Source organism: Mustela putorius, unplaced genomic scaffold, assembly GCF_011764305.1.
Source record: "Mustela putorius furo isolate JIRA1106 unplaced genomic scaffold, ASM1176430v1.1 tig00003858_pilon_pilon_pilon, whole genome shotgun sequence".
Taxonomy (NCBI): domain Eukaryota; kingdom Metazoa; phylum Chordata; class Mammalia; order Carnivora; family Mustelidae; genus Mustela; species Mustela putorius.
In genome coordinates, this window is record NW_025422010.1 from 17,220,837 (window position 1) to 17,246,832 (window position 25,996).

The 25,996-nt window shown below is 41.4% G+C and overlaps 1 protein-coding gene across 1 annotated transcript in view; it reads left to right on the top strand.

Annotated features, from left to right (window-relative positions):
• COLEC12 (collectin subfamily member 12) overlaps nucleotides 1-4,092 on the top strand; it is a 193,608-nt gene extending 189,516 nt beyond the window's left edge. Inside the window, exon 10 of the mRNA XM_004742808.2 lies at nucleotides 2,641-4,092. Coding sequence (XP_004742865.1) covers nucleotides 2,641-2,660 — 20 coding nt within the window. The 3' untranslated portion in view covers nucleotides 2,661-4,092. The remainder of the gene's footprint in view (nucleotides 1-2,640) is intronic.
• Nucleotides 4,093-25,996: the final 21,904 nt, after the last annotated feature.

Here is a 25,996-nt window from a genome sequence, read left to right on the forward strand (position 1 = left end):
AGATTCCACTAAACAAACAAACAAAACACCCATTAGAACTAGTAAATATATTCAGTAAAGTTGCAGGATAAAAAACCAGTATACCAATATCTGTTACATTTCCATACGCTAATTACGAATGCTAAGACAAATTAAGAAAACATCTCCACTCACAATTGCGTCAAAGAAAATACCTAGGAATAAATTAACCAAGGAGTGAAAGATCTGTACATTGAAACCTTATGAGACATTGATGAAAGAAATTGAAGATGACATAAATAAATGCAAAGATAGTCCATGCTCATGGATTGGAAGGATATTTTTAAACTGTCCATACTAGCCAAAGCAATTCAGTCCTATCCCTATCAAAATTCCATAGAGATCCATTCATCTGTTGATGGACATCTAAGTTCTTTCCATAGTTTGGCGATTGTGGACATTGCTGCTATAAACATTCGGGTGCACGTGCCCCTTTGGATCACTACGTTTGTATCTTTAGGGTAAATACCCAGTAGTGCAATTGCTGGGTCATAGGGCAGTTCTATTTTCAACATTTTGAGGAACCTCCATGCTGTTTTCCAGAGTGGCTGCACCAGCTTGCATTCCCACCAACAGTGTAGGGTTGCTGGGGGGAGGGGGTTTGGGAGAAGGGGGTGGGATTATGGACATTGGGGAGGGTATGTGCTTTGGTGAGTGCTGCGAAGTGTGTAAACCTGGTGATTCACAGACCTGTACCCCTGGGGATAAAAATATATGTTTATAAAAAATAAAAAATTAAAAAAAAATTCCATAGAGATTCTTCATAGAAATAGAACAATCCTAAAATCTGTATGAAACCACAAAAGACCCCAAAGAGCCAAAGCCATCTTAAGAATAAAAAAGCTAGAAGCATTTTGAAATGTGATTTCAAACTCTATTATAAAGGCACAGTAATGAGAACAGAACAGTATAGTACTGGCATAAAAACAGACATGTAGATTGTGGAACAGATCATGGACCAGAATAGAAAAATAAGCCCATACATATCTGGTCAATTAACTGACAAAGGAGCCAAGAATACATAACAGCAAAAGAACAGTATCTTCAATGACTAGTGTTAGGCAGACTGGAGCCATATGCAAAATCATGAAGTGTACATCATACACAAAAATTAACTCAAAATGGATTAAAGACTTAAGACCTGAAACCATAAAATCCCTAGAGGAAAACATAAGCAGTACGCCCCTTGACCATCAGTCTTGGTGATGATTTTTTTCATCTGACACCAAAAGCAAAGGCAACAAAGGCAAAAATAAACAATTGGAACTATATCAAACTAAAAAGCTCCTACACAGCAAAGGAAACTTTAGAAAAAATGAAAGGGGGACGCCTGGGTGGCTCAGTGGGTTAAAGCCTCTGCCTTCGGCTCAGGTCATGATCCCAGGGTCTTGGGATCGAGCCCCGCATCAGGCTCTTTGCTCATCGGGGAGCCTGCTTCCTCCTCTCTCTCTCTGCCTGCCTCTCTGCCTACTTGTGATCTCTGTCAAATAAATAAATAAAAATCTTTAAAAAAGAAAAAAATGAAAGGCAGCCCAACCCTCCATTAATAGATGAATGGATAAAGAAGATGTATTATATGTATACAATGGAATACTATTCAACAAAAAAGAATGAAATCTGGACATTTGCAATATCGTGGATGGAGCTAGAGGGTATTATGGTAAGCAAAATCATGAAGAGAAAGACAAATACCATATGATTACACACATGTGGATTTTAAGAAACAAAACAAATGAACACATGGAAAAAGAGAGAAAGACAAACCAAGGAATGGACTCTTAACTATAGAGAACAAACTGATGGCCACCAGAAGGGAGGTAGGCTGGGGGGGATGGGCATTTAAAATAGGTGATGGAGGTTAAGGAGTGCACTTATCATGATGAGCACCAGGGATTGTTGAATCACTGTATTATACACCTGAAATTAATATAACACTCTGTGTTAGCTGGAATTAAAATTAAAACTTGAAGAAGTTAAAAGAAAAATTCTTTTTCTAACTAAATGTGAGGACAGGTGTTAACTAGACTTGCTGTGGTGATCATTTCAGAATGTAAACAATTACCAAATCATATTGTACACCTGAAACATACTAATATGTGGTGTGTCAGCTATACCTCATTTAAAAAAAAAAAAAAAAAAAAAGAGGGACGCCTGGGTGGCTCAGTCGGTTGGACGACTGCCTTCGGCTCGGGTCATGATCCTGGAGTCCTGGGATCGAGTCCCGCATCGGACTCCCAGCTCCATGGGGAGTCTGCTTCTCTCTCTGACCTTCTCGTTCATGCGCTCTCTCACTGTCTCTCTCTCAAGTAAATAAATAAAATCTTTTTAAAAAAAAAAGAAAAAGAAATTAAAGTAGAGGGTGAGAAGTCACCCAGACTTGTCATTTGTTTGCCTTGTTTGGCCACTTGGGATTTGAGTGGAGCCCAGAATAGGCTTCTTCAAAAGGAAATTTACCTTTTAGTTAATCTGAATATGACCTTACAGGCATTTCTTTGAAAAAATAACTGAATGTTGTATTTTTTAATTTTTCCTATAAAAATACATGTTCCTTTTTTTTTGAATTGTACATTAATGGTGTTCTTTAAGAAAAACTAAATGCCCATTATTTTTCCTCTCTTTTAGTACTATCATCTGCATTATAATGGACTATGATGTAATAACATGAGCTAACTTCTGGATGGTTCTCAAAGGGAAAGGATACTGCTTTCTGATTGTATCACCTTCTCTCCAGATTGGGAAAAAAAGCACTGAAAACCAGTTTCTGAAAAGATTGACGGCTGGTTATCTCTACCATCCTCCTTTACTCAAGGACTTCAGAACCGAAATGTTCCCCCAGTATGATATATTGATTTTCAGTATGCAAATGGACTGAATCACATAGATGTTTCTCAGCCAGTAACTGTATAATTATGCAAATCACATCTTCCAAAGTATGGATTGCTCCAATCAGAAAAAAGGCTATCATTGGTTGTTGAGCTCTAAGAACTTAAACTGTATTGTGTGAACAGTACCTTACATTTCTAAAATCCCAGACATAAGAAAAATATGCAGACATACAGATATATAGGCCAACTCTTAGTGATAATATGAAATATACTTAAAGAGCTTTTAAAACTTTGTATTTTTGTACAAAATATTTGCCTTTTTACAATTTTTTCCTTTTCTTCCTTTTTTTTTTTTTTGTCCTTTAACCAATATAATACATGGAGCCAAAGAAAACAATAATGGTACTAATAAAAAAAACTCCTAGGGTTTCTTGTCAGATTTAATTCTACCCAATGGCAAAAAATTTTTTTTCAATTGTGGTTTTAAAAAAATATTAAATATATATGTGTATATATTTTTTAATGTAGCATTTCCTCAGAAGAGTCAATCACTTGAAATGTCTACAAATATCCTTTCAGATTTTTCCAGGGTACGGTCAAGCCTGAACATATACATGGCTCAGTCAGGTGGGCTGTGTATCGAGTCCATCACCAGCCAGCATTCTTGTGTGCCTGGCTGGGCCCGGAGGAAGTGGTCAACTCAGGATGTGCTTCTGCTTCATTTTGGTGGACGTTAGGGGTGGTAGAAAGGTATCTGTTGGAAAAGACAGAGCACCTAGAAAGCCTTGTTTTGTGGCTACGGTATGAATGTGTGTGGTATCAGACTCATAATAGAGTTGCTAATGATTGTCAGGAAAGTATAGCATCCTGTCAACCAAGGACAGAGATACAAGAAAGATGGGGAAAGCTATACGCTATCTGGAAAGTTTGTGTTTTCTTAATTCACCTTCCCAAAAGCATAACTCCAAGGCACATGCATAATGAAATGCAAGAGTCAACTTTTGGCCACTACATTGAACGACTGCAAGGAACCTTTCCTCTGAGTCCATCCTCCTCCTATTCCTTGACTTGCCATTGAAAAGTTTAACAAGAAATGTGCTGAAAATAGGCATTAGATATCATTGATTCTCAAAGGTAAGATTTCTATCCAACAGAATTCCTCTCCTCCCCTTCCAAGGAGCTTCCCAGGCAATGCTGCTACGTATCCCAAATAAAATGGTAAAAGAATAAAGACAGAGTTTGACTTTCACACCTGTAGCTGTGTGGACTATGTTGTCTTACCCCTGGTCACCATCCATGCCATCTCCCATCTCTGCAGCCCCAAGTGGCCATCTCCTCAGCACCTTTATGCCCTGATGCCCAGTCCATGTAGCCTGGTCAGGTGGACAGGACCCACTGGCATCTGGGCCCCATGATACAAGGCAAGCATTGGATTCTAGTACTTAGTCAGGCTCAAGACCATTCATAGATGAAACCCAATCCCTCAAGACCTTTCAGAGACTAAACCAAATCGCCTGTTTGTCCTTTTCCTGTTTAAGTAATTAAGATTCATGCCTAAAAGCAACTTAAATGTCTTCTGCCCCCATGAGAAGGGAATAGGTGTTTCCCACAGCTGGGACTGTTCCTGTCCTAGCCCTGAACTTACAGTGCTCTCGTTGTCAAGCACTACAGCAAGTGCTTGAGTCAGACAATTTCATGTCCTCCTCCCAGCAGCCTTATGAAGCAGGCTTTTCAACCCTCCCCACTGACAGAAAAGGGGAGGATCAGAAGAGATGACATCATTTTCTCGGTCACACCATCACCAGTGAGACAGGATTCAGATCTGAGCTCTGAAAATGATCTAATGTTCTTTAGAAACCAAGGACCTTCTTAATACCACCCTGAATAAAATCAGATCTGAGTATCTCACATTATAAGATGCCTCACATGCTTCTCTGTGCATTTAGCTATTTACACACCAGGCTTCTGTTCACCTACTCACAGCTGATGCTCTTTTGGGAGGAGAGATTTAATGAACTATGATGTCTTCAGGCACGTGATTTCCTACATGCTGAGAGAAGGGAATTTTTTCTTCCTTACTGGCTCTTGTAAAGGATGAATCCACACCAGGAGGGGGGGGAGGGGAAACCCTTTCTGCTTCTCTTACAAATATTCGTCTGTTCCCCCACCACCCTTCCAATTTGAAGGAGCTAAAATTTAAGCTAAATCAGACAACAAACAGTAATAGCCACTCCTATTTTAAAACCCAGATGTTTAAGGAAGTAGGAAGCTATATAAGTCAGGTAACAATACCGAGCATATCCTTTTTGCCTCAGATGACAAAGCTGGTCTCTTCTTGAAAAAGTAAGCATATTAACTCATTCATGACTCAAAGAAGTCACACAAGAAGAATATCAGTTTAAATATGTTTGGCATTTTCACCTACATTATCTCCTCTAATCTTCATACAAAACCTATTGCCCTTTATCTTTTTAAAGGATTTATTTATTTGAGACAGAGAGTACAAGTGGGGTGAGAGGGAGATTGAGAATCTCAAGCAGGAACCCCTCTGAGCATGGAGCCTGATGGGGGCTCGATCTCACAACCCTGAGATCATGACCCAAGCTGAAATCAAGAGTCCATGGTTTAACCGATGGAACCTCTCAGGGGCCCCTTGTCCCTACTTTAGAAATTAGAAAACAGGGACTACTTGGAAGACCTGTTGTTGCCCATATTGCTGTCACAGTAGCCTTCAAAAATGCAAATCTGATCCGGATCCTCATTCTTAATTCAAAATCCAAGTCCATCCTACCCCAAATCCTCAGCCTAGCACATTACAGAGAATCACGAGTTCCCACTCACACCTCCAGCCTTCCTCTGGCTGCAACCCCACCCTCCTTCCACAGGCACCCAAACAGCCTTCCAAGCCAGCTGCACTTACCCCACGCTCTTTCTCACCCCCACACTTCAACTGACTCCTTCCTCATCTTTTTTTCCTGGAAAGAACCTTCTTTAAGACTCAGCCCAAGCATCACTTCTTGCCTGATTCCTTTCCCAACAAACGCACCTTGAAAGTAGAGCTGATTCCTCTTTCCACGCCAAACACTATGCACAAGTGTGCTGGATGAAACAATAAAACTCCTTCCCTGGTTAGAGGTATACAGATTAGTTGCAAGACCAAAAAACGACTGAATTAGAAGAGAGGAAAGTGAATGTGGCCAGTCAGTTATAAAATCATAAAAGCACCAAAGAGTGGGAGAAGTCAAGCAAGAGAAATAAAGGAATTCATGTTACTCATAATTGCTTATTATACATCCATATATTGGATCTAAGTATATTATACATGTCATTCCATCAACATAAATGGAAGAAGATAGACTGAAAAAAATCAGATGATAAAACAGTTTCATCCTTTTACCAAAGTATGGCCCTGAGTCTGGGAAAAGCTTTAGAAACTTTTTCTAAATGGCAGTGTGATCAAGGATCTCTTCTCTTGCTATTATACTCAACAATTTTACAAGTACAGGTGGACTTCCCAGTGTTTTTGAGATGTTGCTGTATACAATAGTTCCATTTTCCTAGGAATAATCCCTTAATGGAATGGTATCATATTTATTCTATAAATCACAAAGGAGATATTGAAAAGATTTTGCTCGCCTCCTAGATATTCTTGTTCAAGTAAGTACATAGCATGCCCAGTTGGGCAAAAGTCCAGAAAAAAAGCAAGCTTAAGCAAACCAACTTTAGGGCCTGGGTGGCTCAGTTGGTTAAGCCTCTGCCTTTGGCTCAGGTCATGATCTCAGGGTCCTGGGATAGAGCCCCACTTCGGGCTCCCTGCTCAGTAGGGAGCCTGCTTCTTCCTCTCTTTCTGCCCCTCCTTCCTACTCATGAGCCCTCGCTCTCTTAAATATATATATATGTATGTATGTGTATATATATATGTATGTGTATGTGTATATATATATATATATATATATATATATATAATTTTTTTTTAAATGGGCATAACCAAAGGATCTCGATTTAGTCTTCTTGACCAGGTATGGAGAACTGTCCTTTGGCCAGTCTTCTAATCTTTGGTGCCAGAGTTTACTTTACTCTTTACATGTCACCCATTGCCGTGACCCACCGAATCATGGCTGGAAACTACAGGGAATTATAGGTGTCTTAGAATCAATTCCTGGAGCACCTGGGTGGCTCTGTGGGTTAAGCGGCTACCTTCAGCTCAGGTCATGACCCCGGGGTCCTGGGATCATGCCCCTCGTCCAGCTCCTCCCTCAGCAGGGAGCTTGCTTCTCCCTCTCCCTCTGCCTGCCGCTCCACCTGCTTGTGCTCTCTATCTCTGTCAAATAAATAAATGAAATATTTTTTTTAAATAAAATCAATTCCTGTGCCATGGAGCAGGAGCCACGCCAGGCCTGACAAGCCTCCCCTGGGTATCTGCTGCCCCGGCAGCCTGGGCTATAGAGAGAACACACATGGAACAAAATGGCCCCAACTAAGACATACCCACAGTGAGTAGAAAAGCCACCTCAACCTTCAGAGCCTTCAGCAGAGCTACCTGGCCAACCCACAGACCCATGAAACGTATGTTCCATTGAGATTTGGGGGTTGTTTATTACACAGCATTACTGAAGCAAGAGCTAACTGATAATAGGTCCTTGGGTTCTAACCCAATTACTCTATATATGGCTATTTTTGGTCTGTCCCTCCAGATCCCTTCTCCACCATTCTCCTGGGCTTTGGGAGGTAAATCTTTATGGGTTTCATTGGTTTCTGGTTTCCAATTGGTTTGGTCAATGAAATGGCAGGAGAGAAAGAGCAAAGTGGGCGATTTATTTCCCTGACCTACTTGCTGAACTTCTCCCTGCATCCCTCAGCTAAAGGCCACACATCCTGTTAGGTGGTCCAGCTCTCTCTCTGGGTCCAGAAGTGACAAATTCCTCTTACAACACCAACACCAACACCAACACACACACACACACACACACACACACACACACACACACACCCTCCCCCATAATTGTTCAAAGCTGTACCAACTTCAAGATTCCACACTATCCTTTATTATCTTCTCCAAACCTGCTGTAGCTTTGTCAATTACCCCTTTAATACACTCTCAATTACTCAGCTTTACTGCGCCATCTTTTCCTCATTGGACCCTGACTGATAACCTTTCTTCCTCTACCCCATCTCCACCTCGATGCCTCTACCCTGCCAAGCAGTGTGTTCCCCACTTTCTCTTCATGGATCAAAATGTGACTTCCCTTTCAAGGCACAACCCCTCTTTCAAAACACTTCCTCCAAAATCTCTACCTCCCAGTGACCTCTCCCTTCCCTTATCGCCCCAAGATCAATTGCTGAAACCACACCGTCAATACTTTGTTTTATACCAAAGCATAGCAGTGTGTAAGCTGTGCTCCAGGTAGCTAAAGGATCTTGTGAAGGTGCCACAGTAGTTGAGAGGAGGGTATTTGTGTAGCAGAGATCCAGATGCCTTTTCAGATGGCTATGTATTTATCTCGTATATGAGGTTTCTTCCGAAGTTCACTGTTTAAAAAAAAGTTAAAAATTTTGATACAGTACACTAATCTTTAATGTCTTATGCATTGAGTCATAGCTACTCAAAAGGCAGAAAAATCAATTTAAATATCTCCAAAATCAGGGAATTTGTGTTCTCCCTTTGCTATAGGGGCAGATGGATAATGGATAGATGGAAGGATTGAAGCACAGATGGATGCATCGGTGGGCAGGTGCACAGATGGTAGATGAATGGCGTGCATGAGTGGATGAATGGATACATGCCTCCATGGATAGAGAGATGGATGGAAGCATGTATGTGAAGGTTCTGGCCTCATCATAAGCAGTTTCTTCACAGGCTCTACCTACTTGCTCATGATCTATAGGAACATGTCTTTTTGCTCCTACACAAATCCCCCTGAAAGTATCTCTCCTGAAACTTTAAACTCCAAAAGGTCAACTAAAGGGAAGCTGAAGGTCACAAGGGATAAGGGCAGGGCTGGCTGAACTCAGCTGCACTAAGCAGCCCCAGATTGTACTGACGGAGATCTGAGGGGGAAAGGATGCAAGAGGAATGGCACAGAAGCCTGAAGCTAGGGGAACTCCTGCTCAGATCTGTGAAAAGTAAGAGTCCCCATAGCAAACATGTCTTTAAAAATCTGTAATTCTGGGGACACCTGGGTGGCTCAATTGGTTAAGCCACCTGATTTCAGCACAGTTGAACTTTGATCCTCAAAGTTGTGGGATCGAGCCCATGTTCGGTTCCACACTGGGCATGGAGCCTGCTTAAGATTCTCTCTCCCTCTCCTCCCCTCCCCTCCCTGCCACTCACTGTCTTTCTTTCTCTCTCACAAACAAACAAACAAACAAACAAAAAACTATTATTTACCCCCCCAATATTTCCAAGCTCCAACCATGTTTCCCAATTCTACCAGGATGTTCACAGATAGCAAAATGAATAATCATTTTTCTCTTGCTTAATCAAATCAGCATAGACAATGCTTATATGTGTTGTCATACTCATATTACCTTGTTTTTGATGGTGGCAATTACTTGTTCCTAAATAACTATTTGCTATGCCTTCATTTGAATAATACCATGTGAAAAGAAGCTGGTTTTTTTCTCCAAAGGTATAGTTTGAGACCCATTTTATAAAATAGTCTGGATTTCAGGTTGTATAAGGTGCCACTTAATAGACACTGCAAAGCAGTAATCATTTCCTACTGGAACTTCACCTGATTCAACTTTGTATCTACAGCTTCACAGAGTGAAATGTACCAAGAGTCCTGAATCAACAGGCACAAGGAATAGTGAATAGCACCTTCATACAGACCCTGACATTTCTCGAAAAGGAAAAAAAAAAAAACACAGAAAAATTAGATGATGGATGTGCAGATGGGTAGAAAGATAGCTAGCTATAGATAGATAGATATAGATAGAAAGAGAAATATAAATATAAATAAGAGATATATAAGATATAAATAAGAGATATATAAGAGAAAGATAAATATAGATAGAAATATAGAGAGAGAGAGAAAAAGACCGAGATTGAGGGTTGGCTAGGAGAAAGCTATTAGTTTTCAATCCAGAGTCCACTTGAAAGAGTTCTTTCAGTGGAAGAAGCCCTGCCCTCCAAGTCCACTGCAGTCCTTCACTTGCTCCCCACACCCAAGTTTTAGATTATCCTAGATCCGGAGAAGCTGGCTGCATGGCACATACCTTCCTGAGGGCATGAAAACCTCATCTGCCTCAAATCATTTTTGCTTACTTTTCAGCTCCATAACTATAGTGTTTGGAAGTTACAGACCCTCCAGAAATTACCTTTTTCTGTTTCTCTCACAGGCAACAAGATCACATGCATTGCATTTTTCACAGTCTACAGTAAGAACTAGTGCCTTGGCCAACTGGCCCTGGCTTTTGGGATGGCTGCTTCCTTCCTCCTAAGGGGACAATTTTCCTCCCCTGTAACTCAGCTCACTGACCTGTTACTCTGAAACAACAGGTACATAGGGAGACCAGAGCAGGAGAAGCCCAGAACCCAGCCTGTTATCCAAATGCAGGTAGCTCCAGGAGGAGATGTGTAGGGGTAGGCTGGTCCCAGCAACATAAAACCCCCATGGGAAGGCACTTGGCATCTATGAAAGGCAGGCAAGGTTGATCTTCTGCTGTCACCTCTACTGTGTATGAATGAACTCTAGGGTCTCATCCTTTCTGGTCCAGCCTCTTTGTGATTTCTGAGAAAGAATCTTGTACTTAATATATAATCTCTTAACATAAGAGATTATGTAAGAAAAGACCACTTCTCATAAGAAAATAAATCAATACCTCAAGATCAGTAAGATAATGTCCCAGATGCCACAGCCTTATATGTTCCTAAGCTTCACATTCTCGTAGGGCCCACATGGGTACCTGCTTCATCACAATAGGAAGGGGAGTGTTGCCCCTTTGACACTCATACCCAAGTATGGATCAAATCCCGTCCTTTCATTCTCTAGGTTAGGAGCTCTGAGAAAGTCTTTGAACTAAAGTCCAGAGCACAATAAGAGGCAAATAGTCACAAAGAGGAACCAATGGCTAGATGACCAGAGCTGACTGTCCACAGAAGATTCCAGAGTAAAGAAGTCTCACCTGGACTTCTCCCTCTCTACTTCCAGCTTGCCTCCAGGCATCACCTTTAAAACCTCCCATCCAAGAGCACCTTGCAGGGGGTATAGCTCTTTGGTAGAGCATTTGACTGCAAGAGCACCTTGCAGACATCCTACCCCCCTGAAGTGCCCTTCCCCTGCTTACAGAGACCCATCATCCACCCTGAGGGACACTCGTCTCAGGCTGTTGATACAAAGCAGACCTCAGCCTTCAGGCAAGATTCCAAAATCTCTCCACAGGGGTCTGAACCAGAATAACCAACCCCAATAACCACCCCAAAAGCCATTAATACAAGAAGAGGGGGAAGGGGTAAGGAGGGACAAGACAAAACTTAGTTAAAAGGCTAGAAAGTGGACATTTCACCCAAAGAAGCATGTCTCCAAAGCTGGACTCAGTTATTGTGGGGAAGAATCTGGAGATAGGGAATAAAAAGGAGGGGGTGACATTTATACATGAACCTTGATTTTTTTTCCCCTTATTTTTACAGGTCTTACTTTTATGGAGCAGTTACAGATTTATAGAGAAATGTATCAGAAAGTACAGAAACTGCGCCCTCTCCCTCCCATCTTGTTTTGGTGTAGTAGTACCTTTGTTACAGATGATGAACCGATATGGATACATTATTTTAACTAAGGCCCATAGTTCATATTAAGGTTACTCTTTGTGTTATGTACTTGTCGAAATCCATAGAATGTGCAAAGACAGGTGTCCATCATCACAGGATCATACAGAAGTTTCACAGCCCTAAAAATCCTGTACTTTACCTATAAATGAAACATGCTTGATGAGCAAAATATCAGAACAGGAGATCTGACAAAGACTTTTGCTAAAATCTGTGAATGTGAGGGCGCCTGGGTGGCTCAGTGGGTTAAGCCGCTGCCTTCGGCTCAGGTCATGATCTCAGGGTCCTGGGATCGAGTCCCGCATCAGGCTCTCTGCTCGGCAGGGAGCCTGCTTCCTCCTCTCTCTCTGCCTACTTGTGATCTCTCTCTGTCAAATAAATAAATAAAATCTTTAAAAAAAAAAAAATCTGGAGATGTGTCCTGAAAAGAAAAAAAAAGAAGAACTTTAAAAGACTCCCCTACTGACCCCACAAAATCACATTTGATCATTTGGATTCCCTTTTCAGTGGCAAGACTGACATCACGCAAACCCTGAACCCTCAAGGAGAGCTCAGTCCTGCATAGTTGCTCCACGGCCACTCCCTACACTTAAAGCCAGCCCTGGGAGGGTCTCGGGGGGCTGGCAGGGAAGAGAAAAGTCCCCAAGACAGTTCTCAGGAGCAGAGAAGCAAAGCCAGTGGCTTATTTATCCTCTCCCAAGGTCAGACAACCCCCCAAAGATCACCAGGAAACAAAGATTCTTCACATTATGTATCATCATATGGTGGTTTTCTTTGAGGATCTGCCTTTCCCAAGGGAAGGCTGAATGTGAAGCCAAGCAGGTAGAAATAGAACAGAGCAGAAGAAGTGGTTGAGAGCTGGGGAAGGAGAAGATACTTAGTGCACCCTGTTTTCATTTGGGGTGTTTTTTGTTTTTTTGTGGGTTTTTGTTTTGTTTTTTCCTTTGAGCTAGGATCTCAGAGCCCTACTGTAATACTTTCCAAAGCTTTCAGATTAATCACTTATCCTATGTGTGCATTGATCACCAGACAAGTTCCTAAATTAAACATGTTCGTATCACATCTTTACAAATGGAAGATGACTGGAAACCTGATATATACCAGTGTGTTTGTATATATACCACACACAGACACACACAAACACACACACAGACTCACACATGAAGCCCAGCTGAGCAATCCCATGCCTACCCATAGCAGCATCTGAACTCACTTATACACAAATCACCCCTCAGCAATCATTCCTTCCACCTTCGTCTTCACTCGTTACGGTACTCCCTGCCCTGGCTGTTAGAAATGTTTCCTACATGTCCGAGTCTTCCATTCTTCCCTGTACTCATCTGCTGGGCAGCCACAACAAAGTACCATTGGGTGGTGTAAGCACCAGCAATGAATTTTCTCATTGTTCTGGAGGCTAGATGGAGCTGTTGACAGGTTTCTCCCAAGTCATCTCTCCCTGGGTTGCAGATGGCCATCTTCTTGTGGGGAGCCCACATGATCTCTCCTCTGTGTGTGTTTGCATCCTCACCTCCTTTTCTTAGAAGGACATGGTCATATGAAGGTCCACCTTAATGACCTTATTGTACCTTAATTACCTCTATCTCCTAATAGAGTAACCTTCTGAGGTATTAGGGGTTAAGAGTTCAGTATATGAATTCTGGGGGATACAATCCAGCCCCAAACATTCTCCATGCCTCCTTCATTCTTAGTAAATGACTCTTTGTCCCACTTTATTAAAAATGTTGAGGCCAGATCTGGAGAGGAGTAAGATGGTGGAGGAGTAGACCTAAATATCATCAGGTCCTAGAAGTCCAGCTAGATAGTTATCAAACCATTCTAAACACGTACAAACTCAACAGAAGATAGAAGAGAAGAGCAGCAATCCTAGGAATAGAAAATTGACCACTTTCCGGAAGGTAGGATGTGTGGAGAAGTGACTCCAAGGCGACATATGGGAAGATAGACTGCAGAGGGAGGCATCAGCTCCTGGTAAGTGTGAGAGCAGCAGAGCACAAAACTGGAACTTTTACAAGCATGCTCCACTGAGGGACATCACCCCAGAGGCTAAGCAGGGGTGGAGCCCTCACGGGGACAGATTGGTCTCAGGACCTGCAGAGTCACAGAAAGACCAGGGGTGTCTGAGCGTGGCAGAGCTCCCAGGTATTAGAGCAGGGAAGCCAATTACAGAAACGGAGCTGAGGAGGGGACTCTCAGCTCAGGGTTACCTTAAACTGTGATCCACAGTCGGGCACAGTTGGACCACTGCTCTTTGAGCAGGGACCCCACAAGTGGCAGATCTGGGGAGACTCACCTTCTTCCTCAGGGAGGATCAGCATGGCAGAAATCTTCTGAGTTTAGAGACTCTCAATGGGGTCGTGTGCCAGAGATAGAAATGCCTGGTCACAGGCTGCGTGAGCTCACAGTATGGCCAGAGACCAGAGAGATGGGAGGGATTAACTGTTTTTCTCTGAGGGCGCACTGAGGAGTGGGTCCCTGAGCTCTTTGCTCCTATGGGGCAGGAGATTGGGAGGCCGCCATTTTCATTTCCATCCTCCAAAACTGTACAGAAAGCATTTAGGGAACAAAAGCTCCCAAGAGCAGATTACTTAGCCTGGCCCCTGGCAAGGGCAGTGCAATTCTGCCTCCAGCAAAGACATTTGAGAATCACTGCAATGGGCCCCTCGCCCAAAAGATCAGCAAGAACATCCAGCCAAGACCAAGTTCACTGATCAATGAGAACTGCGGAACTCCAGAGCTAAACGTAAACAACATATAGAATTCATGGCTTTTTCCCCCATGATTCTTTAGTCCTTCAAAGTTAAATTTCTTAAATTTTATTTTTTTCTTATTCTATTTTTTAAATTTTCCCTATTTTAATGTTTTAAACTATTTTATCTTATCAATTTTTAAAAACCTTTTATAATTTTCATTGTTATAGTCATATTTTATCCTTCCTTATATTTAACCTTGTTTTCTGAATACATACAGGGTTTTTTTTTTCTTTAAAATTTTGGGATACAGTTTCTTCTAATAGATCAAAATATATCCTAAATCTAGCACATAGCTTTGTTCTAGTCTCCAGCCTGATCACATTCTTTGCTCTTTATTTTTTCTTTTTGCAGCTAACGTCTAATCTTACCAATTCCTTTTTTAGAATCTTTTAATTTTCATCTTTACACTCATATTCCATCCCTTCATCATGTTTACACTTATTTGTGTGTGTGTGTATGTAGATATATATATATATAGGTTTTCATTTCTGTAGAATTTTGAGATGTAGTTTCTTCTAACAGACCAAAATACACCCCAAATCAAGCATGTGGCTCTGTGCTATTCACCAGTCTAATATATACGTATTTTTTTCTTTGTTTTTTCACCCCTGGTTTTGGGTCACTTCCAATTTGGTTAGTGCATATTTTCTGGGTCGTTGCTACCCTTTTAGTATTTTGTTCTCTCATTTGTCTATTCCTATGTGGATTAAATGACAAGGTGGAAAAACTCACCACAAAAAAAAGAACAAGAGGCAGTACTGATGGCTAGGGACCGAATCAATATGGACATTAGTAATATGTCAGAACTAGAGTTCAGAATGACAATCATCAAGGTGCTAGCTGGGCTCAAAAAAAGCATGGAAGATACTAGAGATCACTTTTTGGAGAAGGGAAATCCCTTTCCAGAGAAATCAAAGAAAACCTAACCAAATTAAAATTTAAAAAGCGATTAATGAGGTACAATAAAAAATGGAAGTTCTTACTGCTAGGATAAATGAGACAGAGGAGAGAATTAGTGATATAGAAGACCAAATGACAGAGAATAAAGAAAAGAGAGACAAACAACTACTGGGGTGGCAATCCTTATATCACGTAAATTAGATTTTAAGCCAAAGACTATAAGAGATGAGGAAGGACATTATATCATACTTAAAGGGTCTGTTTAATGAGAAGATCTAACAATTTTAAATATCTATGCCCCTAACATGGGAGCAACCAATTATATAAACCAATTAATAATAAAATCAAAGAAACACATCAACAATAATACAATAATAGTAAGAGATTTTAACCCCCCCCCACTGAAATGGACAGATCATCTAAGCAAAAGATGAATAAGGAAATAAAGGCTTTTATTTTTTTTTAAGATTTTATTTATTTATTTGACAAAGATCACAAGTAGGCAGAGAGGCAGGCGGGGGTGGGGGGAAAGCTGATTGATGCGGGACTCAATCCCAGGGCCCCGAGATCATGACCTGAGCTGAAAACAGAGGCTTAACCCACTGAGCCACCCAGGTGCCCCGAAATAAAGGCTTTAAATGACACACTGAACCAGATGGACATCACAGATATATTCAGAACATTCCATTCCAAAACAAGAGAACACACATTCTTCCCTAGTGCACATGGAACATTTTCCAGAATAGATCACATCCTGGGTCACAAATCAGGTCTCAACCAGTACCAAAAGATTGGGATCATTCCCTGCATATTTTCAGACCACAACGTTTTGAAGCTAGAACTCAATCACAAGAGGAAGGTTGGAAAGAACTCAAATACATGGAGGCTAAAGAGCATCTTACTAAAGAATGAATGTGCCAACCAGGAAACTAAAGAAGAATTGAAAAAAATTCATGGAAACAAATGAAAATGAAAACCCAAAATCTTTGGGACAAGCAAAGGTGGTCCTGAGAGGGAAGTACATAACAATACAAGCCTTTCTCAAGAAACAACAAAGGTCACAAGTACACAACCTAACCCTACACCTAAAGAAACTGGAGAAAGAACAGCAAAGAAAGTCTAAATCCAGCAGGAGAAGAGAAATAATAAAAATCAGAGGAGAAATCAATGAAATAGAAACTAAAAGAACAGTAGAACAAATCAATGAAAGTAGGAGCTGGTTCCTTGAAATACTAAGATTGATAAACCCCTGGCCAGACTTTAACAAAAAGAAAAGAAGGACCCTAATTAATAAAATCATGAGTGAAAGAGGAGAGATCACAACCAACACCAAAAAAATACAAACAATTATAAGAACATATTATAAGCAACTATACACCAACATTTTTGACAATCTGGAAGAAACAGATGCATTCCTAGAGACATATGAACTACCAAAACTGAACTAGGAAGAAATAGAAAAACCTGAACAGACCCATAACCAATAAGGAGATTGAAGGAGTCATCAAAAATCTCCTAACATGGGGCTCCTGGGTGGCTCAGTGGGTTAAAGCCTCTGCCTTCAGCTCAGGTCATGATCCCAGGGTCCATGATAGAGCCCCACGTAAGGTTCTTTGCTCAGCAGGGAGCCTCCTTCTCCCTCTCTCTCTGCCTGCCTCTCTGCCTACTTGTGATCTCTGTCTGTCAAATAAATAAATAAAATCTTTAAAAAAAAAAATCTCCCAACAAACAAGAGCCCAAGGCCAGATGACTTCCCAGGGAATTCTACCAAACATTTAAAGATGAATTAATACCTATTGTCCTGTAAAATAGAAATGGAAGGAAAACTTCCAAACTTATTTTATGAGACCAGCATTACCTTGATCCCCAAACCAAAGACTCCATCAAAAAGGAAAATTATAGACCAATATCCTTGATGAACATGGATGCAAAAATTCTCACCAAAATACTAGCCAATAGGATCTAACAGTACATTAAAAGGATTATGCACAATGACTAAGTGGGATTTATCCCTGGGCTAGAAGGGTGGTTCAACCTCCGCAAATCAATCAATGTGAAACAATACATTAATAAGAGAAAGAACAAGAACCAAATGATACTCTTGATAGATGCCAAAAAAATAATTTGACAAAGTATAGCATCCTTTCTTAATCAAAACTCTTCAAACTGGAAAAAATAAAAAAAACCTTCAAACTGTAGGGATGGAGGGCACATACCTCAATATCATAAAAGCCATCTATGAAAAATTCACAGCAAATATTCTCAATGGGGAAAAACTGAGAGCTTTTCCGCTAAGGTCAGGAATATGGCAAGGATGTACATTATCACCACTGTTATTCAATATAGTGCTAGAAGTCCTAGTCTCAGCATTCAGACAACAAAAAGAAATAAAAGGCATCCAAACTGGCAAAGAGGAAGTCAAACTATCACTCTTTGCAGGTGATAGGATACTTTATGTGGAAAACCTGAAAGACTCCACTCCGAATCTGCTAGAACTTGTACAGGAATTCAGTAAAGTGTCAGGATATAAAATCAATGCACAGAAATCAGTTGCATTTCTATACACCAACAACAAGACAGAAGAAAGAGAAATTAAGGAGTTCATCCCATTTACAATTACACCCAAAACCATAAGATACCTAGGAATAAAACTAATCAAAGAGGCAAAGAATCTGTACTCAGAAAACTATAATGTACTCATGAAAGAAATTGAGGAAGACACAAAGAAATGGAAAAACGTTCTATGCTCATGGATTGAAAGAACAAATATTGCGAAAATGTCTATGTGACCTAAAGCGATCTACAAACTTAATGCAACCCCTATCAAAATACCATCCATATTTTTCAAAGAAATGGAACAAATAATCTAAAAATTTTATGGAACCAGAAAAGACCCCGGAAAGCCAGAGGAATGTTGAAAAAGAAAGCCAAAGTTGGTGGCATCACCATTCCAGACTTCAAGCTCTATTACAAAGCTGTCATCATCAAGACAGTATGGTACTGGCACAAAAACAAACACATAGATCAATGGAACAGAATAGAGAGCCCAGGGACGCCTGGGTGGCTCAGTTGGTTAAGCAGCTGCCTTCGGCTCAGGTCATGATCCCAGCGTCCTGGGATGGAGTCCCACATCAGGCTCCTTGCTCAGCAGGGAGCCTGCTTCTTCCTCTGCCTGCCATTCTGTCTGCCTGTGCTCGCTCTCTCTCCCTCTCTCTCTCTCTGATAAATAAATAAAATCTTTAAAAAAATTTTTTTTAAATAAATAAATTAAAAAAAAAAAAAGAATAGAGAGCCCAGAAGTGGGCCATCAACTCTATGGCCAACTAATCTTCGACATAGCAGGAAAGAAAGTCCAGTGGAAAAAAGACAGTCTCTTCAACAAATAGTGTTGGGAAAATTGGACAGCCACATGCAGAAAAATGAAACTGGACCATTTCCTTACACCACACACAAACATAGACTCAAAATGGATGAAACACCTCAATATGAGACAGGAATCCATCAAAATCCTTGAGGAGAACACAGGCAGCAACCTCTTTGACCTCAGCCACAGCAACTTCTTCCTAGAAACATGGCCAAAGGCAAGGAAAGCAAGGGCAAAAATGAACTATTGGGACTTCATCAAGATCAAAAACTTTGTACAACAAAGGAAACAGTCAACAAAATCAAGAGACACTGACAGAATGGGAGAAGATATTTGCAAATGACATATCAGATAAAGGGCTAGTATCCAAAATCTATAAAGAACTTACCAAACTCAACATCCAAAGAATAACCTAATCAAGAAATGGGCAGAGGACATGAACAGACATTTCTGCAAAGAAGACATCCAAATGGCCAACAGACACATGAAAAAGTGCTCCATATCACTCGTCATCAGGGAAATATAAATCAAAACCACAATAAGTTACCACCTCACACCAGTCAGAATGGCTAAAATCAACAAGTCAGGAAATGACAGATGCTGGCGAGGATGCGGAGAAAGGGGAACCCTCCTACACTGTTGGTGGGAATGCAAGCTGGTGCAGCCACTCTGGAAAACAGTATGGAGGTTCCTCAAAAAGTTGAAAATAGAGCTATCCTATGACCCAGCAATCGTACTACTGGGTATTTACCTTAAAGATACAAACGTCGTGATCTAAAGGGACACGTGCACCCCAATGTTTGTAGCAACAATGTCCACAATACTAAACTGTGGAAAGAACCTAGATGTCCATCAACAGATGAATGGATAAAGAAGATGAGGTGTGTGTGTTTACACACACACACACAGACACACATACACACAATGGAATAATACTATGTAGCCATCAAAAACCCCCGAAATCTTGCCATTTGTGATGACATGGGTGGAACTAGAGGGTATTATGCTAAGCGAAATAAGGCAATCAGAGAAAAACAATTATCATATGATCTCCCTGATATGAGGAATTTGAGAGGCAGTGTGGGGGTTGCTGGGAGTAGAGAGGGAAAAAATAAAACAAGATGGGATCGGGATGGGGACAAACCATAAGAGATTCTTAATCTCATGAAATAAACTGAGGGTTGCTGGGAGGTTGAGGGCTAGGGCTAGTGTGGCTGGGTGATGGACATTGGGGAGAGTATGTGCTATGGTGAGTGCTGTGAAATGTGTAAGCCTAGTGATTCACAGACCTGTACCCCTGGGGCAAATAATACACTACATGTTAATTAAAAAAATTTTTTAAATGTTGAGGCCATTCAAATTGCACTCTTTAAACTTCATGCCCATTTTTTAAATCTCCTTTATAGATTTCACCCATCCCTCTGCCCACTACTCCTCTCATTTTTTTTTCTGTTTCTTAAATTCCACATGCGAGTGAAAGTATATGGTATTTGTCTTTCTCTGACTTACTTCACTTAGAATTTCTATGCCCATCCATGTTGTTGCAAATGTCAAGATATTCTTTTTTATGACTGAGCAATAGTCCACTGTGTGTTTGTGTTATAGATGTTCACCCTATCCTCTTTATCCATTCATCTATTGGTGGACACTAGGATTACTTCCATATTTTGACCATTGTAAGTAAGCAGTGCTGCAATAAACATAGGCTACATGTATCTTTTTGAATTAGTGTCTTCATTTTCTTTGGGTAAATACCCAGTAGTAGAATTACATGGATCACATGGTAATTCTATGTTTAATTTTGAGCAGAACCTCCATACAGTCTTTTGCAGGAGCCGTGCCAATTTACATTTGCATTAACAGTGTATGAGAGTTCCTTTTTCTCTGCATCCTTGCCAACACTTGTTATTTCCTGTGTCTTTGATTCTGGCCATTCTGACTGGTGTAAGGTGATGTGGTTTTGATTTTCGTTTCCCTGATGATCAGTGGTGTTGAGCATCTTTTCATGTGTCTGTTGGCCATCTGTGAGTATTTTTGGGAAAAAAAGTTTATTCAAGGTCTCTTCCCATTTTTAATCAAATTTTGGGGGTTTTTTGGTGGTGAGGTGTATAAATTCTTTACATATTTTAGATATTAATCCCTTATCAGATATATCATTTGCAAATATTTTCTCCAATTCACTAGGTTAACTTTTTGCTTTGTTGCTTGTTTCCTTTGCTGTGCAAAAACTTTTTACCTTGGTAGAGTCCTGATAGTTTATTTTTAATTTTGTTTCCTTTGCCTGGGGATACATATCTAGAAAAATGTGTCTACACCTTATGTCAAACATTATAGCCTATGTTTTCTTTTAGGAATTTCATGGTTTCAAGTAATTTCCTCCTGCCCATTTTAATACTTCTCTGTGCCTTCCCCTTTTCATTCCTTCTTTGTTGAGGAAGAAGTCCCTCCCACCTGGGCCACAGCCCTCCTATCTCCTTGTGTCCTTGACTTCATTCACACCTGTTCCCAGAACCAACTCACTGCACCCCAGGGAGGCACATCACCTCAGCAGCCCTGGGAATACACCATTCAAGAAACCCTTCTCTAGTATCTTCAGCCTCTCCTGATACTTGCTCCTTCCCCTCCTCCCCATCTATCTCATATCCCACCACCCCCCAATGTTTTTAAGGGAAGTAAAAATATAAAAAGTAACTCTCTTTCTCAAACTGCTATTCTATCTCCCTCATCTCCTACTAAAGACACACTTCTCAGAATGGCCTAGATCTGAAGCCTCCACTTCCCCTCTACCTTCCCACTCCTTTATGCCTTATAGACCTGGCTCCCTCTCCCCCTGCTCTCTGGAAAAAGTACTCTCCAAAGTCATCAGCAACTGCCTCCATTTTTGTGGGGATTAAGTTAGAAAATACAGATAAGGCTTTTAGTGCCCAGAATCTGGCCCATATGAGTACTTCTGCTTGTTAGTACTCATCCATCATCCTGCCCTCACTTGCTTCCCTCTGCCACACTGATATTTCCTTTGTGCCTCCATCTGTGGCTATGCTCCCAGGGACCTGGCCACCTCTGATTATAGAAAGAGCCCAAATGTCCAGGCCTGAGCTCCTCACAACTCAATGTATGCATCAACTGGCACTTCGCATACGCACCCACTGGTTGATGAGACTGTTGTTAGGTCAAGAGGCAGAAGCACGTAGCTGCCAACTATAGCTCGGCTTTGGTCCCTCAAATCTGCTCTCTCCTGATGCTCATCTGTAGCACAGATTCCTGTTTTTTCTAACTCATGGTCCACTGTGGCATTAAGAGGTCCTCAGTACCTTATGGAGAAAATACCACCTCTTTCTTATACCTATAAAGTCTGTTCTGCCCCTCTTCTCTTCCCTTCCAAGACCTATTACTCATCCGTTTTCTCAAGGCCAATTCTCTGTCTTTCCAGGAAAGCATTTTTGGTTTATTTTGATATTCGAGGTAGTTGGGAAAAAATAATTTATACAATAATTGAAGTCCAGGCAGTCCTGCTAAAAAAGGCAGAGGAATAAACCAGAATCTGCTGCTGCTTTTTTTTTTTTAAGATTTATTTAGAAAGAGAAAGAGCACTTGCATGAGTGGGGGAGGGACAAAGGGAGAGAGAGAGAGAGAATCCTCAAGCAGACTCCCCATTAAAAGGGGAGCCCAATGAGGGGCTCCCTCCCAGGACCCTGAGATTATGACCTGAGCTGAAATCAAGAGTTGGATACTTAATCAGGATCCACCCAGGCCCCCCTGGGATCTGCTTCTAATTTTAGATGGTCTGAGGTCCACAGAGGAGCAAAACCCCAGAATTTCTATATGTGTGATGAACTTCCCTAGGTAGATTACTTTTTAGCCACACATCCATCCACCCAATGAAATTGGGCTCTCCTTACAAATTCTTCCTCACATGCTAGGTCCCCCATGAAGACCCCAGTGGGAAATAATTTAACCTGCCATGCCCCTTTTTTCCTCTCTTAAGGTACTGACTTTGTGCCAATTATCTGAATATTTGTCTACCTCCCTACCCCACAGGTGATAGGTACTTCTTGAGGCGGGAGCTGGGACTTCCCTCTTTCACATTTCTATAGTCACTGGCCACTGTGCTCTGTATATCAGAGGCGCTGGATACATAGGAGTCAAATTGAATTAAGACAGGAACATGGGAGGAGGGGGAAGTAGGGAGTTACTAATCAACAGGCATAACGTTTCACTTAAGCAAGAGAAGTAAGTTCTTGAGAGGTCTGTTGGCCAACATCAAGCCAAAAGGCAACAATATTGTAAGCACAACAATACTGTGCACTTAAAGAAGGTTAAGAGGTGGAGATGCATATGAATTACACTTACTGTGGTGATCACTTTACAATATTAAATCATGATGTCATCCACCTAACACTGACACATCATGTGTCAATTACATCTCAGCAAAATATGTTGAGAGTTCCCACAATAAGAGAAGATTTTAAAAAGTTAAAAAAAAAAAAACCAGATCAGAATCCTAACTGATCTTTATTTAATCTGAACTTCAGCTTTTCATAATGTTTGTTTCAAGGAGAAAGGAAACAAGCAGTCAACGGTCTGTCACAGCAACAGAGGTCAGCCAGCCCCCAGAGGCTGCCTCTCTCCACCTGCACAGGTAGAGTGAGGCACCTCATTGAGGTCCAAGAAGGAACAGAGCTCTGTGAGGCCATTTGCCTTGGGAACCTGGCTGTCACAAGGCATTTAGGAAGCAGTTCCAGAAAGAAAAAGAAAAAAAAAAAGAATTAAAATCTGTCCTCCAAGATACAGGTAGCAGCCAGCCCTCCCAGGGTAAGATAACAAAGACTCCACATGCTTAGCGCACAGCTAGGGAGGGCTTACAAACTGACACTACTTAGTTAGAAAAGTTTACAAAGAATCTAAAAAAGGATTCTTTCATGGATGGCCATTGTTAGCCTGTCTTCAGAGGGGCAGCCCTTTTGGCTCTTCTCTTTTGCAGGAATTTTGGGACACCGACAGAATTTGGAGGAACCCTCATATCCTCACTTAAACCCTTTTTTCCACTCACTTCAACACCTTCTTTTTCCCGTGTTCTTCAATTGGCACCTTCCTCTATCCATATATCATTTATATAATGGTCAAGTACAATATATCCTTGCTTAGAACCTTCTCCCACTGGACACCCAGAAAAAAATATTTTAAGGATGTACACTCCTTGGGAGCTCTTAACAGTCAGCAATACCTCAGTGGAGCAAATGGATCAAGACTTCAGAGTCTGCAGTCTTGTGATGGGGGACAAAATCCAGCAGAGAGCAAACCTGTCCATGGTTATCTGAACCTCGGTCGCATTTGAAAAACCTCTGTCTTCATTCTTACCTCTCTGGGCTTCTCTGCAGCATTTGGACCTGCTAAAATGGAGAACTCCTTCCTTTTACAACTGTCCCCCTTCCTCAGATTTGTTTTGAAATCAGGCAGGCCTGGCCACTGACCTGTCTTGGAGTTCCACATCCTCCAATCTCTCTGGTATGCCCTGGGCCAGTGCCTGGCCTCTTGGGGCCTCTGCTTCCTCATCTCTGAGGATGCACAGTTGATATTTTGAGATACTACCCAACGTTTCTCCTCCTCCTCCTCCCTTGTGCCCTTCCCTTAACCATTTAGACAAAGAAACAGGATCCTATACTAATCTGTATTCAATCTGATCTTAAGCTTTTCATAATATTTGTTTCTAGGAAAAACCAAACAAAATGAAAGCAGTTCTGCATACATACTGTTCTTAGAGGGAAGACAAATGTGCTAAACTCAAAGAAGTAATTGCTCAACTGTGAGTTCTGAAGGATTCTTGTTAGAGCCTCATGCAGAGACATTATCTTGAAAACAAAACTTTTTTGTTACAGCAGGCAGGGGGTTTGAAAGAGAAAATGTTTGGGACAGAAAATGTTGAACTAGGATCCTTGAGAATTCTGCAGAGTGTATACTATGAACTAAAGAACAGGAAAAAATGTAGGATGACATTACAACATTTGTCTCTACTTGAAAAACAAAGATGGAGTCTCAATGATTTTAGGATGAAGAGTAAGCAAGGTTACAATCCATTTAGGTCCTTAAGAAGTGCCCCGTCCAGTGGCCCCTTCCACGGACCTAAAACCTTGGAGAGAAATCCCAGATAACCTTAAAGGTTGTCCAGAGCCAAAGAGCCCATTGTCTGGCTTCCCAAGGAGTAGCTCAGAATTCAAGTCTTGAAGAAAAGCCTCATGTCCAAAATGGCCCCAGAAGGCCAGCCTGACAATGACTAAGGAAATTTCCAGGTCAGGTAAACCACAGGAAAACCTCATAGAACCAGGAGCAAAAGGTTCCTGTGAGCCCCTCCATGAACAGGAAAATGAGCACAAGCCACAGTCCCAAAGGAGCCAGGGTTTGGGACACAAAGAGGGAGGAACGTGTGATTGTCACATATATGATAGGAAACCATGAAGACCACATAGACTAGAAAAGACAAACTTCTCAGGAAACACAGGAGACAGAGGCTGATGTCAACCCCTCCCCACCATGATGTCATATACACCAACACCCCAGAAACTTTGCTCACCTCACACACACACAAGGAGTGAAGGAGGGGACGGGGGAACTTGCACTTATTGAGTTGAGCTGACAACATGAAATTTTCTGCTCTTTGTGGAGGCTGAGATGTCATGACTTCTGAAGAAATGTTTCTATACGAAAAGTCAAGTGAACTCACTCTAAAATTTGAACTTGTCAAATGTGAAATAGGTGCGCCAAAACCTACTTCACAGAATAACTGCAAGTTTTTTTTTAACATTTTTTTAATTTATTTATTTGACAGAGAGAGATCACAAGTAGGCAGAGAGGCAGGCAGAGAGAGAGGAGGAAGCAGGCTCTCCACGGAACAGAGAGCCCGATGTGGGGCCCGATCCCAGGACCCTGGGATCATGACCCGAGCCAAAGGCAGAGGCTTTAACCCACTGAGCCACCCAGGTGCCCCAGAATAACTGCAAGTTTTAAAGGGGCAAAGATCTTGGTGTTGCCTTCCTGTGGCACTTTCTTTCAGTTCTCTGGCTCAGATAAAGAAATAACAGGGTTTCAATCCTCCCAGACACCTAATAATATGGCCCAGAGAGCAGCTGAGCAGATTCATGGACAGAGGAGTGTGGCGGTTCCCGCAGAAGCAGGGTAAGACCTACCCACAGAGAAGGTGGGACCCTGGGTAGAAAGCAGGGACGAAATCATGTTTTTAAAGAGCGAGGCTGACAAATAACTCAACCCACCCAGAGAATTTGCAGTCTCTGACTCAAGACCCTCAGTAAATGATTGGATGTCCTCCTCGGCACTGTATTTGGAAGAGATTTGGGAC